Source organism: Hemicordylus capensis, chromosome 6 (assembly GCF_027244095.1).
Source record: "Hemicordylus capensis ecotype Gifberg chromosome 6, rHemCap1.1.pri, whole genome shotgun sequence".
Lineage (NCBI taxonomy): Eukaryota > Metazoa > Chordata > Lepidosauria > Squamata > Cordylidae > Hemicordylus > Hemicordylus capensis.
This window is the reverse complement of record NC_069662.1, coordinates 163,867,566-163,885,107: the sequence shown is the minus strand read 5'-3', so window position 1 is coordinate 163,885,107 and position 17,542 is coordinate 163,867,566. Positions and strand designations below refer to the sequence as shown.

Here is a 17,542-nt window from a genome sequence, read left to right as displayed (position 1 = left end):
TATTCCTCCATGATCTCTCCCAAGAGGTGACATCACTGATCTTGAAGGTCAAATGCCAGATCACTCCAATATTCACTAGAGAAGTGCCACAGATTTTAGGGCAAACTTAGACAAAATTTTGTTATCTTGCAACCAGTGGGTAAGTCCATTCATTTCACCAGGTCTTCCGTATGCTTAATTTTTCCTTATCTACATCGTGTGTCCTACTCCTTGTTATGCTGACCTTGGGTCATAAATAAAGAATTACCATCTCCAATTAAATCAGCTTTTCCTCCAAAAGCCCAATTCAGTGAGGAATTGGCAACCGTTCTTTGCTTTGAAACACACATAGCGCCAGTTCAGACACTACTTAGAATCACAGTTTAATCTTGGTTCTGTGCAACTTCCCCATGCCTCAGGAGCCTATGTTTCCCCTACTTGAATTCTACTTCCAACTGTGGCTAAAGACAAATTAAGATTGGTTGTGATGTCTGAAATGACCAATCTTGATTTATTCTAACCAACTTCCTTGAAATAAACTGAAATCTGAATTCAAGGCTTGAAGTATTTCAACAAACCAAGATTGGTTGATTTGGATGTCATGACTAATCTTGGTTTGTTTCTAGTTACAATTGGAAGTAGAATTCTTCTAAGGTTCTCGCAGGCAGGGGTGGGAGGAGAGTGAATTTCCAAGGCCTGAGGATGTTCAATGGAACCAAGATACAACCATGGTTCCATGTGACATCTGAATTGGCCCTTAGGAATATAAACAATATCACCAGAGGTTTAAATTGTGGTTTATGTTTATAATAGATGCTGCATTTGATTGGCTTTTGGCTTCACTAAAAAATAAAAATAAAATACAAATCAGAAACCAAAACTCCTGAGCCACATGTTGACTTTTTCCTATGTGTATGTCAGAGCTCAAAACCAACTATGGCTCTTTGAATATTACTGAGATGTACTTACAAGTAAATGCTGGATTCGTTGCCTCCAATATCAGGCGACTGAAGCTTCTGCACCAATATGATGATGATGCCAATAAAAAGCAAAAAGTTGATCTGGGGAAGGAGAAAAGAAAGAAAAGTGTTCAGCAGATCACAGAGGAACAGGATTAATATGGTTGGATTCACCACCACACACATGTGCTTGTGTGGACTGAAAAAACAGGGCTTTCACTGGGTTTTGGTGTAGTTAAATCTGCAGTCATTCATATATGAATAAAAACAATAGTTTGGAAGCAAGAAAACTACTTTCTTTGGTTCTAGATAATGTGTGCATGCATTGTAGCAAGTATCATCCCAGAAGAGGCACTGCTGTCTGCATGAAAGAAAAAAGGGAAGGCCTTTCTTAAAATGATGTTTGCCATCATGGAGGGAAAGCAGGACTGGCATTAGAGGTACCCTGAGAAGTGCCCACTGCTGATCAGTATTCCCTGTAACCGTGATTCTCAGATGCTGTGGCCTACAACTTCCATCATTCTCAGCTGCAATGGACTTTGGCTGGGAATTATGGGAACTGTAGTCAACAACCTCTGAGAATCTCTGTTGCAAGGAACACTTCTTGTCACCTGCAATTTTAAAAAGTATTTATATTAAAAATAATAATGTCCTTTTAAAACTCTGTTGGTCAATGAACCAAGGCACCTTTTTAGTCAATTAACAGTTTTAATCAAATAATCTGATCAATTGATTAATAGGGGTATGCACAGACTGGTTTTGGTGGTTTGGTTTGAATTTGAACTGAATTAGTACTGAATGGCTGGTCCGTGAACCGGTTCGGTCGAAGTGACTGGCTAGTTCGGTCCATTTGATCAAACCAGTTCGAGCCGGTTTGAACCAGTTCGATGGGCTATGCTTGTAAAGGGGAATCCCATGAGGATTCTTCTTCATAAGCAATGGGCGATCCTGGATTTAATAAGGCTTCTAAAGGGCGGCTAGGGGTGGCGGCGAAAGGGCAATTCTGAAACTGACCTGGCCTCTGAGGATGCGCAGAAGCCATTTGTGTGACCCCCGCGGAGGGCAGGTCAGTTTTGGAACTGCACCACGTGGGTGGACTTCTGCATGGAGCAGGGCACGAGACCAGTAAGCACCTTCCATCTACTTTTAAAGGTGCCCTCTTGCCACCCCCGCTCCTCGGCCGCCCTTCAGACGCCTGCCCACATGGTGTGGTTCTGAAAATGGCCTGGCTCCATGGATGCATGGAGGCCATTTGCATAACCATGCAAATTTACGTGACCCCACGGATAGGTCAGTTTTGGAACCGTGCTGCAATGTGCGGGTAGGCTGCTGGGAGAAGCGCCGGACCAGTAAGAACCTTCTATCTATTTTTAAAGGTGCCCTCTCACTGCTGCTCCCCTCTGCCACCCTTTAGAAGCCCTATTAAAGGCAGGATTCCTCTTTGCTTGTAAAGGAGAATTCTTCACTGGTTTCCCCTTTACAAGTATAGCCCCTTGAACTGTCAAACTGTTTTGCCATGGATCAGGCTCGGTTCGATTCGATTGCAGACTGGCCCATCTCTCCCAGAAGCTGGTCCGGCTCGTGATCGAATCGTAAACCGGCCTGGTTCATGATTGAATGGTTCGTGTACATCCCTATCAATTAAACATTGCAGCCCCTCCTAAAAAGAAAATCAAAATTGAGTCCCTAGATAGTCCAAATTCTGACCACAACAGAGCTGAACTTTGCTGTGTCAATTATGGAAAGTGGACAAAATTGCACAATGTCTATTTGGTATTATTTTATGCCAACATGTCTATTTTGCATAATTTAGTTCTGAGAGAGCAAGGAGCTAAGTTGGAATTGGAACGTGTCCTCCAGCCACCAGAAATCTCTGGCTGTCTTTTTAGATTATCATTTCAGCAGGCGTTGCCCATATTCTTTCAAGCTGCTAACAGCTGTTAAGAGATGCATCCTCCAGGGCAAGGCCATGTCAACAGCATTGTGCTATTCAATGTGATTTAGACAAACACCATAGGGATGGGCAAAGGTACTTGGTCCTGGTCCAGAAAAGCTTTGCCACATCTGGAAAATGTTGATGTACAACAAAAATGCCAAAGTGCGTTCTTTAATCTCAGCCAATGTTTGAGTCCAGTATGGACTTGTAAACAGAACCCAGAAAGGTGATCACAAAGGTGTCACCGAGCTGATAACGCTGCTGACTCAATGACCCGTGGCAAGGTCCAGCCCATCCTATGAACATGCCCAGCTGTGGGCATCCTATAAACATTGTATGATGAACATCCTATAAACATGCCCATCCTATGATACATGCCCAGCTGTGCCAGACTTTTTAAATAGCTCTCCCCAGCCCCACAACTGCCACCTTTTTCAGTGGCCTTATTGAACATCTGCAGCTACCTTCTCTTGAATCAGACCATTGGTCTAGCTAGCTCAGTATTACCTGAAATGACTGGCAGCAACTCTCTAGGGCTCTAGACCAGGGATGGACACACTTGGCCTTCCAGCTGCTGTGGAACTACAACTCCCATCATTCCCAGCCACAATTTGTGGCTGGGGATGATGGGAGTTGTAGTTCAACAACAGCTGGAGGGCCAAGTCTGCCCACCCCTCCTTTAGACAATGGTCTTCCCCGTCACTATTTGCAGATGCCGGGGACTAAACCTGGGAGCATCAGCATGCAAAGCAGGTGAAGCCCCATCGCTCTTCTTCCTTTGCCTTTAAGAGCAGCAGACAGACACAAGTTCAGCAGAGGATGTTTTCCTCCATCACTTTATTTCCATGCCAAGGAGAGCTTCACTTGATTTTTCACCCTCCTTTGAGCCAGGTTTCAGGTAAAGGCCCAACAGCAGGACAAGAAACACAGGAGATCATCCTTAGAATAAAATGGGGAGGAAGGTGCCTCCTCCCGACAAATGTACATTTACAGTGGTGCCCCTAAAGCAGCCCTTTCCTTGAGTAACCAAAAGGAGAACCAAAAGTAACCAAAAGGCTTCCTGAGGCTCAGAAACGCCTGGGGCATCCTCTCTCCGCGGTGACTTACCATTATTGATGCAATGACTGGGCCTTTGATCACCCACCACAAGGCTGTGTTGTCATTCATGTCCCAGCAGCTGATGCCCATATGGAAGGAGATGAAGGGGGAAATCAAAGAAAAGAGATGAAGATGCCGGCTGAAGATAAACACTTCTGCTTCGGAAACGATGACTCATCTCATTTGCTGCTTAATATTTATTTAGCACTAAGAGTGGCACAGAACACAAACATGCTACTCAGTTAATTACAATTTAATTAATTCCTCCTATCCTGAAATGATTTCTCATTGCGATTGCTGTGACTGCTTAGCATAGAGTTCCGTGCACACAGTTCCCCACTTTCCTAAACAACAACAAAACTCAAAGGCCGCATTTGCGTGTAACACGAAGCCGAAAGGGAAAAAGCACAAGCCCATGTAGACATGGAGTAATTCAGAGGAAGACGCCAAGAGAAGCCTCCTGCTTGCATCTGCTTGTTCACACAGACCATCCCACTTAGACATGGAGCCAGTGTCAGGAGAAAAATGAAGAGGACCCCCCTGGATTCCACATACACACGGAGGAATAGGAGGATGTGCACTTTACTTTTTCTCCACTTGAAGAAAGTAGCTGAAGAGCATGGGGGTTGGGCAAGGGTGAGTGGGCCTAATGAAGAGGTGTAAAATATTTGGGGGCCCCCCTCTCCTTTCAGGCACCACTGAAAAATTCTGATCCCCCCCCCATCCTCCTCCAGGAAGAGCAGGCAGCCCCCATAGCCTCGTTCACCTTGACAACAGCCCTGCCCCATAGCCCCACCCACTTCCAACAGCCACACCCCCATGGCCACACACCCCACTTAAACAGATGCAATAACTCTGGGGGTTTTACTACAAGAAGTCAAGGACAATTTCCTGATCCTACAAAGCTTGAACCATTATTGACCTCAGGAACACAGGAAGCTGCCTTATACTACTGAGTCAGACCACTGGTCCATGTAGCTCAGTCATGTCTACTCTGACTGGCAGCAGCTCTCCAGGGTTTTCCCAAACAGACGTTGCTCCCTACCCTCCCAGGAAATGCTGCCAGGGATTGAACCTGGGACCTTCTGCATGTGAGCATGAAGATGCTACTGAGTTATAGCCCAATTGCCTAAGGAGAATATCTTGTACCCATCCAAAAGCAAGCCAACGTCATGATGGCTATGTAAGTCCTTCCATCTTCAGAGGCAGTATACCTTTTGACAACAGTTACAATATCAATAAGTTATTCAAACTCTTTATTAGACAAGTGGGGAAATACATATTCCTCATAAAGAAATGTATAAGGATTCCCCTGCCAAAGATCTAACCAGGAAAGGGAAGGAAAGGCAAAAAAGCAATTTAGAAAAGTACGTATCTACAACCAGTATGATTTGCAAGCACAGAGGAAGATACCCCAGGTATTATTATTTCTTGTTTACAGAAGGTTGCCAGTTCGAACCCCCGCTGGTATGTTTCCCAGACTATGGGAAACACCTATATTGGGCAGCAGCGATATAGGAAGATGCTGAAAGGCATCATCTCATACTGCATGGGAGGAGGCAATGGTCAACTCCTCCTGTATTCTACCAAAGACAACCACAGGGCTCTGTGGGTGCCAGGAGTCAAAATCGACTTGACGGCACACTTTACCTTTACCTTATCTGCTTTACATCAGTGACTACTTCTTATGGTTATGGTGAGATATGATCTTTTTTGGTGAATGTTCACCCCAAATTTGGCCAATTTTGGGGTTTGGGGGGGCATTGCTGGACAGCAAGGTACTGTGCGTCTTTCCTCTTATTTCTGCCCCCCCCCGCTTTTTTGGTCCTTATTTTGGTGTGAGGAACCTAAACCCTGGGTTCCCCATAAGGATAAACTTTCTTTATCCGCGGTTTCTATATTCATGCCTATCGGAGAGAACAGAACTCCCTTAAATAAGGAGGGCCTCCTGTATTTGACAGTGGACAGGCAATGAGTTCTCATCTTTAGAGGCTGCCAGAATCAAAACAATCCAGAGATGCCATCAAGTCTAAAAACATTCAGATTTTGAGCTAAACATTTCATACTCAACATGCAAATGAAAAATGTGTTCTGAAAATTTATGAATGGTGGAATTCACCATACTTTCAAAGATTTGCAGATATTCTGAAATGGACAAAGCTCAGATGGTGGTACCTACCCAACATTGTCAAAGTGTAACCTCAGGACAGCCCAGACAGTCACGCATATGGTGGGGGTTCCTGCAAAACAGAAGACGAGGAAGGAAATGTCAGATGGGCAATGCTTCCTAGGCAGGCACACTGTTTATTTCAGGGCACATCCATAGCATGAGAATGGGGGTTCCAAAACTGATTCCCCATTCAAACTGATTCATACCATTTGTTCCCCAGCCCATTCATTTGGGAACAAGCAGAACCCAAACCCAAAGGGCTCCAATCATTTCAGATTCCATTTCTCCTGAAAACAAATGCACATCCTTGGTGCTTCTCAAATGTCTGAGAACAAGGAGCGCTTTTTTCTAAATTAAAATTGGAAGCACACTTTGAATTTGTGCTCCAAGGCTGACTTTCAGAGTACAAAAGAGTACAAATGGTCTGCCTGCAGAGGTGCCCCCACAAGCTTCTGCATGAGTCACAGTTATGAGCAGGTTTCTTGGCTGCAAGAAGTTCAAAGTAGTGACTCCTGCAGAGACATAATAAGCAGCCTCCTGTAAAAGCTGGCAATTCAGTTGCATCTCTGAATAGGAAGTGACTGAATGGGTCAGCTGCAGTTGATGCAGGGATCCATCCAGAATTGCCCACCCCCAGTGGAAGCTGATTGGTAGGGGTGTGCAGAACCAGTTCGATTCGAATCGGGTTTGACTCAAACTGGCCCAATTCAAGTTTGAACTGGACCAGTCCCCCCAAATGAGAGGCTAGTCTGAACCGAGTTGAGCCCGGTTGAATCAAACTGGTTCAAACTGCTTCGATGGATCGATTGTTGCAGCTGCCACTAGAGCGGTGTGTTTACCATTTTTCTGCCCTCTTGATTGGTTTTCAACCACTGCCTTCTGATTGGCTAGTGATCTTTTACTCTGGTAGGCTTGTTAGAGTTTAAACCAGAATGTTGCCAGGGCAACTCTGTCCCCATTGGCTGGTGGGGAGGGAGAAGGGAGTGGGAAGCAGAAGGAGGGAGTTCCTTCTTTCCAAGAAGAGTTCTTACTGTGCTCCAGCTGCTTTGGGGGATTGCTTGCTTGACTTGTTGCTAGTCTCTCTGTGCTTTGGTCTGCTGCTGTGGACCCCCTCTGCCCCCCAGCCCCTGCTTCTCTGTCCCTCTCTGATCTGTTGACCCTCTGCCTGCTGACCCCTGCCCGCCTGCCTCTTTTAGACTTCTGTCTGCCTGCCACCTGTTTGGACCCCTGCCTACTTGCCTCTTTCGGACCCCCGCCTGCCTCCACCTATCATGTGGATTTGGTTGCCCTTCTGATGACCTCGAAAAAATTCAATAATGCCTTAAACATAGCCTGATTGCTTTGCGGGTTGGGTGGTAGCAGCCTAAATAAAACACTGCAAAAACGAATCCTGATGTGATCAAATGTACAATTGCATCAAGGTTCTTTTTGGGTAGTGTCAGACTACAGAACCTGGAGCCTCCCAGGTGCGGGATGGGGGGAGCGCAAGCAGAGAGACAATGTCTCTTCTGGTAGAAGAGACAGATTGGGGAGCACGACTGATTCGGGCACCTGTGCCACTGGGACCTCCTATACTAGATGAACCAGAAGAACCCCAGCCAGTACCAAGGAACATAGGAAGCTGCCTTATACCGAGTCAGACCTTGGTCCAGCTTGCCCAGTATTCTCTACAATGGCTGGCAGCTGTTTCAGGCATGAGTCTTTCCCAGCCCTACTTGGAGATGATACCAGGCACTGCATAAGGGACCCTCTGCGTGCCAAGCAAATGCTCTACCATTGTGTTACAGCCTCTCCAAGACCCGAGGACATGGCCCTCTGATTTGAAGGAATCTTTTGAGGACCTCATGACCATGGTGGAGGCCTCCTGGTGGCCCCCCAGTGCTACTGGAACAAAAGCCTACAAAACCAAGCAAGGCCCCCTTAAAAACAACAACACAAAGCTCATGCAAGAGGCAGGGCCAAGCCATCTTACCTGTGCAGCAGCCTACAAAACCCAGTCTTTTACCAAGACACACGGATGGAGCAACATTCCCTTCAGCTTTGCATCCTCCTGATCAACTCTGACCGTGGTCTTGAGCTGTTGCCCTGGGAACTATCCAGGTCTGGGGCATCTTTGGCCCTTGACTCGGAAGAGACCACAGCATTCCCTGGAGCAGGATAGTGTCTATAAAGCCATGCATGGTGTGGAGAAAGTGGATAGAGAGACATTCTTCTCCCTCTCACATAACACTAGAACCAGAGGTCATCCCATGAAATTGGTTGCCACAAAATTTAGGACCAACAAACTGAAGTATTTTTTCACACAACGCATAATCCACTTGTGGAATTCTCTGCCACAAGATGTAGTGACAGCCAACAACCTGGATGGCCTTAAGAGGGGTCTAGATAACTTCATGGAGAAGAGGTCTATCAACGGCTACTAGTGGGAGGGCTGTAGCCCACCTCCAGCCTTAGAGGCAGGATGCCTCTGAGTACCTACCAGTTGCAGGGGAGTAACAGCAGGAGGGAGGGCATGCTCCTCTCACCTCTTGCCTGTGGGCTTCTCAGAGGCATCTGGTGGGTCACTGTGTGAAACAGGATGCTGGACTAGATGGGCTTTGGGCCTGATCCAGCAGGGTAGTTCTTATGTTCACTCCTGTGCATTAATCCACACATTAGGAATATAACCATGCACACAGGCATAACAAATTGCTTGTGGGGACCTCCTTCTCCTGCTTGGGTGGGTGGGTCCACCATCACAGAAAGACTATGGACACAGAGATGGTCTCAGGCATCTGTAATGGGCCCTTCTCAGCAGTCAAAGCAAAGAACTGGGTTGAAGCAAAACATCTCACTCACTGGGCTGCACTGCTTTCTCCTACAGAAAGCTGGTCTTGTGGTAGCAAGCCTGAATGGTCTCTTCGCTAAGCAGGGTCCACCCTGGTTTGCATTTGAATGGAACACTACATGTAAGCCTTGTGAGATACTCCCTTTAGTTGATAAGGCTGCTCTTGGAAGAGCAGCTGCACACTTGCATGCAGAAGGTTCCAAGCTTCCTCCCTGGCAGAATCTCCAAGACAGGCCTGAGAGAGATTCCTGCCTGCGAGCTGGGAGAAGCTGCTGCCAGTCAGTGTAGACAATGCTGAGCTAGATGGGCCAATGGTCTGACTCGGTAGAAGGCAGCTTCCTGTGTACACATGCAAACATGAGTGTTATGTGATTCCTTTGCAAATGATTCATGCATGAGGAGACCTGCTCATTGAGCAAAGAGGTGCCTTTCAAAAGTGGCAATTCTCTTTATTGAGAAAAACAAAGGGGGAGAGCAACTGGCCCAATCCATCCCCAGCACAGCATCCCTCCTGTGGCTGTTGCTGGTGTCTATCTTCTGTTTCTTTTTCTGACTGTGAGCCCTTTGGGGACAGGGGGCCATTTTAGTTATCTATTTATATCTATGTAAAACACCTAATGGTGCATGGGGAATGTTGTGGACGGTCCATAAACATATCAGAACCAGAGGTACCAACTCAGAAGTATGTGAAATATAGGCCTGTGTCTGATTTCATTTTATATTAAGAAATGAATTAACTCCTGAACTCTCCCTGCTCTGTGAAGGGAGGAGGCAATCCAGCATTGTATTGTAAAAATGGATATGCAAGGAAACAAAAGGGCTAGGCCTGAGCTAATCAATATGCTAAAATGACTCACAATGTCTGTGGAAAAGTCTGCCAGGGGCTGATCTCCCCTTCTGTTGCAAGAAGCCAGTGTTAATCCTTGCCAATGATTAACTCAATCGCTCTCTATAGAGATTCAACATAGGCAGATGCATACAGAGATCCGCCTGTAGACTTTAATTCTTACCTCACTGATGCTTCTGCCCTAGCCATGTTACTTTAAATATTCTCTTGTTATAATTACACACTAGATAGAGGTACACAAGAAATAATGTAATTGCTGTCTCACAACTAATTCTCTCACCAACTCCTGACTTTTAACACCTTTTTGGGGTCAGGCTGGCAATTGGGGGAAGATGTAGTTTGCAGCTCTGAGATTCAGATTCGCTTTGGGCAATGTTCCCCCCTTCCTTCCTAAGCACACAGTTTACAGAAGATGAGATTGAGATCTCTCTGGACTGGCCAATATCCTGAATAATTAAAAAGACATTGTCCAGAAGGTAGCAGCAAGTTTTCACCTTTTGGGACCCAGGAAAAAAATGAGATTTGTATAGATCAAAGAAAAATACACTATAAAGAAGGAGGCTACTAGATAGAGAGTTGAGCAGTCTTGTGCCTACAGCAAGATTTGCTCACAGCAATGCCAGAGTTTGCTGCTAAGCCGCAGGGCTAGAGGCAGGAATTCTGTCCATGGACAGGAACTGTCTGTGACTTCTACTGCGCAGTGAGAAGTCAAGACTTTCCCCCAGCCATGGTGCTCTGACTCTCAGCCGTGATTTGAGCACTGCAACAACTCCTGTCTCCAGCCAGAGGCCTCCTTCAGCTAAAAGATCCTGCGCTCTCAAATCTCTCTGATCCTGGTAAATATGCTGCTCCTACAAGCCTGGAATCCCCTCATCCCTTCCCCTGCCTCCTTCTCCTCCCCCCCCCCTTTTTCCTCTACTAATCTCCCCAAACCATGCCAGCCCTCAGCTTTCCTTTTCCCCTTTTCCATCTGTATTTGAATTGTATTAGGATCTAGGAAGATTTAATGCACACACATATGTAGTTAGGAACACGTGGAAAAGTGGTGCTGGCTAGGAAATACTGTTGCTGATATTGATAGAGTGTTCTGCTTTCTGCTTTGCTAGATTATGTTGTTAGTCTTTTATACTCAATAAAGCCCATTGAATCTTTGAGAAATGGTTTGATCTCCTTTCTTCCATGCGCCCAGATCATACATGGTCACTAATATAAAAGAACTTGGTCACTTGGTGACACTATGAGCCAGACCTAATTTTGTATATTAGCTAATGAGAATATTTAGTATATAAATCAGGCCTGGACTGTAACAGGAAATGCTTGACTAACAAGCAGATGGTTGCTGGTTCAAATCCCCATGGGTACTATATCAGGCAGCAGTGATCTAGGAAGATGCTGAAAGGCATCATCTCATACTGTGTGCGAGGGGGCAATGGTAAACTCCTCCTGTATTCTACCAAAGACAACCACAGGACTCTGTGGGTGCCAGGAATCGAAATCAACTTGACGGCACATTTTACCTTTAAATTGCTTTGGGAACTTTTGTTAAGAAGAGGAATATATTTGGCGTATTTGTAAAATAGATCGCTAAAGAACTGCATAAAAGGACCTACCCCAGCCAATGATTGTATACCAGTAGAAGTATCTCCTCTCTGGAAAGAAGGTTTCCACCAGCAAGGTGAAAAGGTAGAGGCCCTCAATGAAGAGCCAGAAATAGTTGGACATCACACAGTAGTGGAAAAAGACCATGACTGCTTTGCATTCCACCTGTGAAAGAAAAACACAAACTTCAGCTCGGCCTGTATTCAAAGTTGGCCACAACGTATGTCGTCGTTAAAGATGCCATAATTATGATGATATCTATTTATTTTTAAACCTAGAGGGTTTTTTTAAAAAAAGTCTGAAAGTTTTTCTGGGGCGGAGGGACTTCTGAAGGCCACTTAGAGGCTGCCATTCTAAAGCACAGAACAAGCAATTTTAAACACAGGGAGGCATTTGATGAAAGCTTGTAGGAAGCTTAAGCATTTCTAGTGCAGGCAAAGAGCGAGGCAACAATAGTGGCTAATTGGCAGACTGAAGGCCTCCAGGCCTGCCCTGAATGCAAGAAAAGGACCCAGCTGGGTGTAGACGCAGATGTGTGTGCAGAGTAATCCACATAAGGCTTTTAAATCAGGAGGGAAAGCAATGCGGGGAAATTGTGAAGGAGCACATAAAAGGATGCCCCATGCTGTGTGACTCGGGGAAAACTTCATATTCCTGCTGTCTGCAGAACCTGCCAATCGGTAGCAGGAAATGAAAGGCGAGAATAAGCATCAGCCAGTAGAGCAGTACATCTAAAGGAAGTCCCCGTCGAACAGGCAGATTGTAACGACTGTGGCATGTTGCATGCCCAAATCGGCTTAAAGATGCAAGAGTGTGTTCATTTTAGCAACTACTACCCCACCATCTCCATAGTTCTGACATTTATATTTGTAAACCATAAGGAAGGTAGTGATCGGGGAAAGGACCTTCTCTGGTGTGGCACCTCAACTTTGGAACTGCTCTCCCCAAGGATGCTCACTTAGCACCAACCTGGATAAATCTTAGACACCAGGTCAAGACCTTTTTGTTTGCTCAGGTTTGTGGAGTTTAATCTGACACAAATATTTTTCAGGTTTTTTTAGATGGAACTGCACATCTTTCCCAGTTTTACTGCGTGGCGGATGCTTTCGCTGTTCCATGCTGCATTTTTAATATTATTTTTAATGCCATTTTGTGTTTCACTCTGTTGTGAGCCAACTGGAAAATGCATAGCTTCACAAGGCAGGATGAAAACCTTAACAAATAGAAATAAAACAAAATAAACAGCAAACACTTCAGCAGTTTCTAACGAAGAAGCAGAGAAGCACAGACGTTGGGATTCTGAAATGCAGCTGAATTTCAGGGATGTGCAATTTTTTATTTCTGCTCTATAAAACAGAGAATACTGGCATATAAAATGTAGGATGTAAACAATTGCCTAGTTCACACAATCAGTAAGGGTATTCACACGACGAGGCCAGTGGGCAGGTGAGCGGGGCAGAGGAGGCAGGTTGGAATCGACCTCCCCCCCTCCCCCCCAATGATGGTCAATGTTGTCTTTGGCACAGCACCGCGTGCCCACACAATCTGCACTACTCCTGGCAGTGTGTGGATCAGTGGAAGCCAGGAAAATGAGTCCCATCCTCCAGAAATCCCTAAAGTTACTGCACAAGCAACACGGTGCATTGGGGGATTTCCTGTGAGTTAGTACTCTAGGTGCCGAACTCTGTGTATGCTTGGGCTCCATGCATGCACACGACCCTGGCTGAGGTCCGGGGTTAAAAGGTGGGCTACCCATGAGAGCAGGATCAGGCTCAATCCCAGTGGTACACATGGGCAGCCAAACCCAGGATGGGCTGCCCTAGCCTGGGTTTGGCTGCTTGTGTGCACAGCCTTATTCTAGTCTATGTTTAATGTGGGCTACTGACATTATTGTGATTGTGTGAACCCACATCGAGGAGGTTTATGACCCGAGATGAATCTGCAATTCCTGCCTTGGTGTGGGCTCACACAATCATGCTAATATCAGTAACCCACATTAAACTTAGATTCAAAAGATTTTGTGTGAACCAGGCCATTATGTGGCCATTGCTGCAGCCTCAGAAAAGACTACATTTCCCAGAAGCACCGATACCATTCCCAGAACTCTACGGAGGGTAAAGGGGAAAAGTCATTTTTAAATTCTGAGGTTGTTGCCTGCTCCTTTGCCTCCAGAAGTGAAGGTATTGGAAAACAGCCCATCTTCTGCTCCCTTCCTGCCCCCCTAAATACTCTTATGGGAAAGGGGGTGGGGCTGAATTGGTCCACTGCTGAACAGCCCTAGTTATTCTATAAATGGCTAACATTCCTTTTTATTTTGCTACAAAGCTACAGGCTTCAGTTCTGGCCTTATTTACCGTTGAGATAAAACAGTGGTTGCTGTCCTGTTCAGCATACAGAATTCCATCCTTAATGAAGACCGATATGGCTCGTAGAATAAAGGAAACAAAGAGATTCATGTGGATAAAGTTCCGTGTACAGTGCAGTTTCCTGGGAACAAGAGAGAAAGAAAAGATGAAGAAGAGTGAGAGTGAGAGAGAGGGAGGGCAAAGGCTACTTGTTATTTGCCACCCACTTTCCATTGTATATGAAAAGGCTGTGCCAAATGGCTGAGCCTCCTCAGGGAAGATGGAGCTTGGAGAGCTGCCTGAAAATGATCATGAGAAACAAACTGGAGGAATTGAGGTGCCTGCTTGCATGTGTGAAGCAGCCCAGCATGTGCTTGGAATTCCCAGGCTCGCGAATGAATATCTGAGCGGAAGGGATCTTTTGGATCTCATCATTGTAGTGGCTGAATGGCCAAGTGGTTCATTCTAACCTCATTTCTCCCATCCTCACGGACAAGATCTCCCTCGCTCATGCCAACTCACCTGAAACGACACAAGATGACCATCGCTGTGGTGAGTGAAACAAGGGACGTGCTGTAGCCAACTGTGTACAATGCCTTTACTGAGAGGTAGTAGTAATCCTGGGAAACCAAATCAGAACATAGTTATTATTATGGGCAAGGACCCATAGGCCAGTGGTTGTGTATAGCACATGCTTTGCATGAAATCTGTGGTTCAATCCCCCTCAACTCCAATTAAAATCTACTATGTCCCCCCCACCATTCGAATTTGAATGTGGAACCATAAGTCACCTGCTGTAACATCTACTTTTTGTTTGCTACCCTGACCCAGACAAGTAATAAAGCACATCCTATATAATAAAAGGCTTGAGTGTGATCCCGTGCGCCCGTGTCTTTTTCGGCAGAACTGCCGAAAAAGATACGGCCGCCCAGACACGGGCGGCCATATTGGCTAAGTTTAAGGGCCAAATCGGCTCATGTATTGGCCCCCGCGGCGCCGGCCGGCCGCCCGTCCTCCCAGCTGATTTTTGAACCAAGCCCCCCCCCCCCCTCGATTAAGGGCCAAATCAGCCCAGGCACTTGCCCCCGCAGCTTCCACCGCCGACCGACCGACCGCCTTCCCAGCTGCCGATACCTCCTTACCCCCGGACCATGTCCTTCGCTTGATCGGAATATCTATTTACAGAAGGAGAGAGGAGCTCACATGCAGAGCTCCACTCTCTTTAAAGTCTCTTCCCTAACTGGCGCTATGGACACGAAGGACGCAATAGGTGTCCTTGGCGCCCAAAGTGCCAGTTCGGAAAGAGACTTTAAAGAGAGAGGAGCTCTACATGCGAGCTCCTCTCTCCTTCTGTAAATAGATATTCCGATCAAGCGAAGGACGTGGTCCGGGGGTAAGGAGGTATTGGCAGCTGGGAGGGCGGTCGGTTGGTCGGCGGCGGAAGCCGCGGGGGCAAGTGCCTGGGCCGAATTGGCCCTTAATCGGGGGGGGGGTGTTGGATCACAAAGCAGCTGGGAGGGCAGGCAGCCAGTCGGCGGAGGGAGGGGGAATGGCGGCGGGGGGCCAGGAGCGCCGTTACTAGCTCCCGTTATTCAACGGGCCAAAATTCACTTGTTTTCAATAAAATCACAGACAAATCATGGAGAACTTCCAAACCTGTGTTCCCTCTAAGGCATGCGCATGTGAGCACATTCACAAGTTTTTTTTATGTCCGCTCAGTTAATTTGAGATCCCTCTCAGGTTCAATCAGGAAGGCCCCATTCTGAATGCATATGGTCTTAATACTGCCACTCAGAACAAAATTCATTCCACACACAGATGGAAAAAATGAGAGAGAACACTGTTTCGAATTGTACCAAATAGTTTCTTTGGGGATCGTTTCTTTTTGGATAGAACATAAAATTTCTCTGGGAACCACTAAGAGAGGTTGTGCACACGGCCTTTCCCCCCGGAGCTGAGGGGGGATGGGAGGAAGGCAGGATCACTCTTGCCTTCTCCCACATGATCAGGGCTGAAGCCCTGTTCACCATGCTCACAGATGAGTGCCTCTGCGGCGAGCAGCCCAGCAGTAGGGAGGCCGGGGGAAGGATACCTGGCCTCCGGATATCCCACAATGCACTGTGTGATGAGCAGGTTCATTGGGGGATTTCCCCCTGAGTTGGGCACTCTAGGTGTCCAACTTTGTGTTTGCTTGGGTCACATGGAACCCAAACATACACATGATCCTTGACCTGGGTTAGAAGTCACGTTCATGCCCTCTAACCCAGGTTAAAGGCCGGGTTCCGAACTGAGGCTTCTGGGGAGGCAGCGCTGGGATTGGCCTCAATCCTGGCGGTGCACACAAGCAGCCCAACCCAGGTTTGGCCGCCCTGGCCTGGCCTGGGCTGCTCATGAGCACAGCATCAGAGTGTATTAATATCCATCTCCTTTTCAAATCTTGTTCAATGCCATTGTTTTCTTGGCACTAGGTACAAAAGCAAGTTAAAAGGCTCCGTTATGAAGAGAAGCGGAAACAGAACTTGGTAAGTGGCCCCAGAACGGTTACAGACACATGGTAGATCCCCACACGGTGGCTGTGTGCAAGCTCAAAACAGGTTATGGGTCATCTGCTGCAGTGTCCAGATCAGTCACAGGATGGTGACCCTTTCTCAAGTCAATTAGAATGTAAGACAGATGTAATCTTTACTCTGTTCTTTTATTCCATATTAATAAAATCCATTAAATTCGGGGGGAAAGAAAAGAATGTAAGTTAGTTTCTTTATGGGTAGAAGCTTGCAATTTGGGTAGAATATTCGTTTTCCCCGAAAACTTCTAAGGCTGTATTAATATCTATCCCTTTGTCAATCTTGTTCAATGGCATTGCTTTCCTCCAGATTTGGGATGCCACATTTTAGTTTGATTTACAAGTGTTTATTTGAGGCTCGCTCGCTCTCTCTCTCTCTCTCTCTCTCTCTCTCTCTCTCTCTCTCTCTCTCTCTCTCTCTCTGTCTTGAACCGGTTCCAGCCTACCTGGCCATCAGTCACGTTTTCATTCTCATAAAATCCACAGGCATCGAAGTAATGAGGGTACGTTTCGGACCAGCCTTCCTCAGTGCAATTCCTGCTGACGACGTTTAGAGTTGAAGGGTCGCCTGCCAGTAAAAATGAGCACGGTGCATCTTTAGGAAACGTTGCACAGCCAGTGGGTAGCAGAGCACAGCAAGTCATGCCAAGGTCCTGAGGCTCGCACAAGGGCATGCCATCCCCTTTTGCACTATACTCAGGCCTTTAATTAACTGTAATTGGTTTTATATCACAATTGCTTTAATCATTTTATCCTGTTTTTATATTTGTTGTATTTTAACTTATGTACACCACCTGGGGATGCACATGTCAGGTGGTATAGGAATATAAAAGAAAGAAAGAAAGAAAGAAAGAAAGAAAGAAAGAAAGAAAGAAAGAAAGAAAGAAAGAAACCCTAAGGTAGGGGTTCCCAAACATGCACCCCCAGATGCTGTTGGACTACAACTCCAAACTGGGGGAATGGGTGACAAAATGGTAAATGCGGTTCACTGTTGGCAAGTGTAAAGTGATGCACACTGGGACGAAAAAACCCAACTTCAAGAATACGCTGATGGGATCTGAGCTGTCGGTAACTAATCAGGAGAGGGATCTTGGGGTCATGGTGGACAGCTCGTTGAAAGTGTCGACTCAGTGTGCAGCAGCTGTGAAAAAGGCCAATTCCAAGCTAGGAATCATTAGGAAGGGGACTGGAAATAAAATGGCTAATATTATCACGCCCT

At 46.3% G+C, this 17,542-nt stretch overlaps 1 protein-coding gene across 5 annotated transcripts in view; it reads right to left on the bottom strand.

Moving 5' to 3' along the window:
• Positions 1–17,542, bottom strand: part of ADCYAP1R1 (ADCYAP receptor type I) — a 183,336-nt gene that overhangs the window by 36,627 nt on the left and 129,167 nt on the right. For all 5 annotated transcript variants that reach the window (XM_053260572.1, XM_053260570.1, XM_053260571.1 and 2 more), the window contains exons 7-13: positions 16,770–16,891; positions 14,283–14,380; positions 13,770–13,902; positions 11,427–11,580; positions 6,152–6,212; positions 3,982–4,051; positions 949–1,040 (exon numbers count right to left, since the gene is read on the bottom strand). In XM_053260572.1, coding sequence (XP_053116547.1) covers positions 949–1,040; positions 3,982–4,051; positions 6,152–6,212; positions 11,427–11,580; positions 13,770–13,902; positions 14,283–14,380; positions 16,770–16,891 — 730 coding nt within the window. The remainder of the gene's footprint in view (positions 1–948; positions 1,041–3,981; positions 4,052–6,151; positions 6,213–11,426; positions 11,581–13,769; positions 13,903–14,282; positions 14,381–16,769; positions 16,892–17,542) is intronic.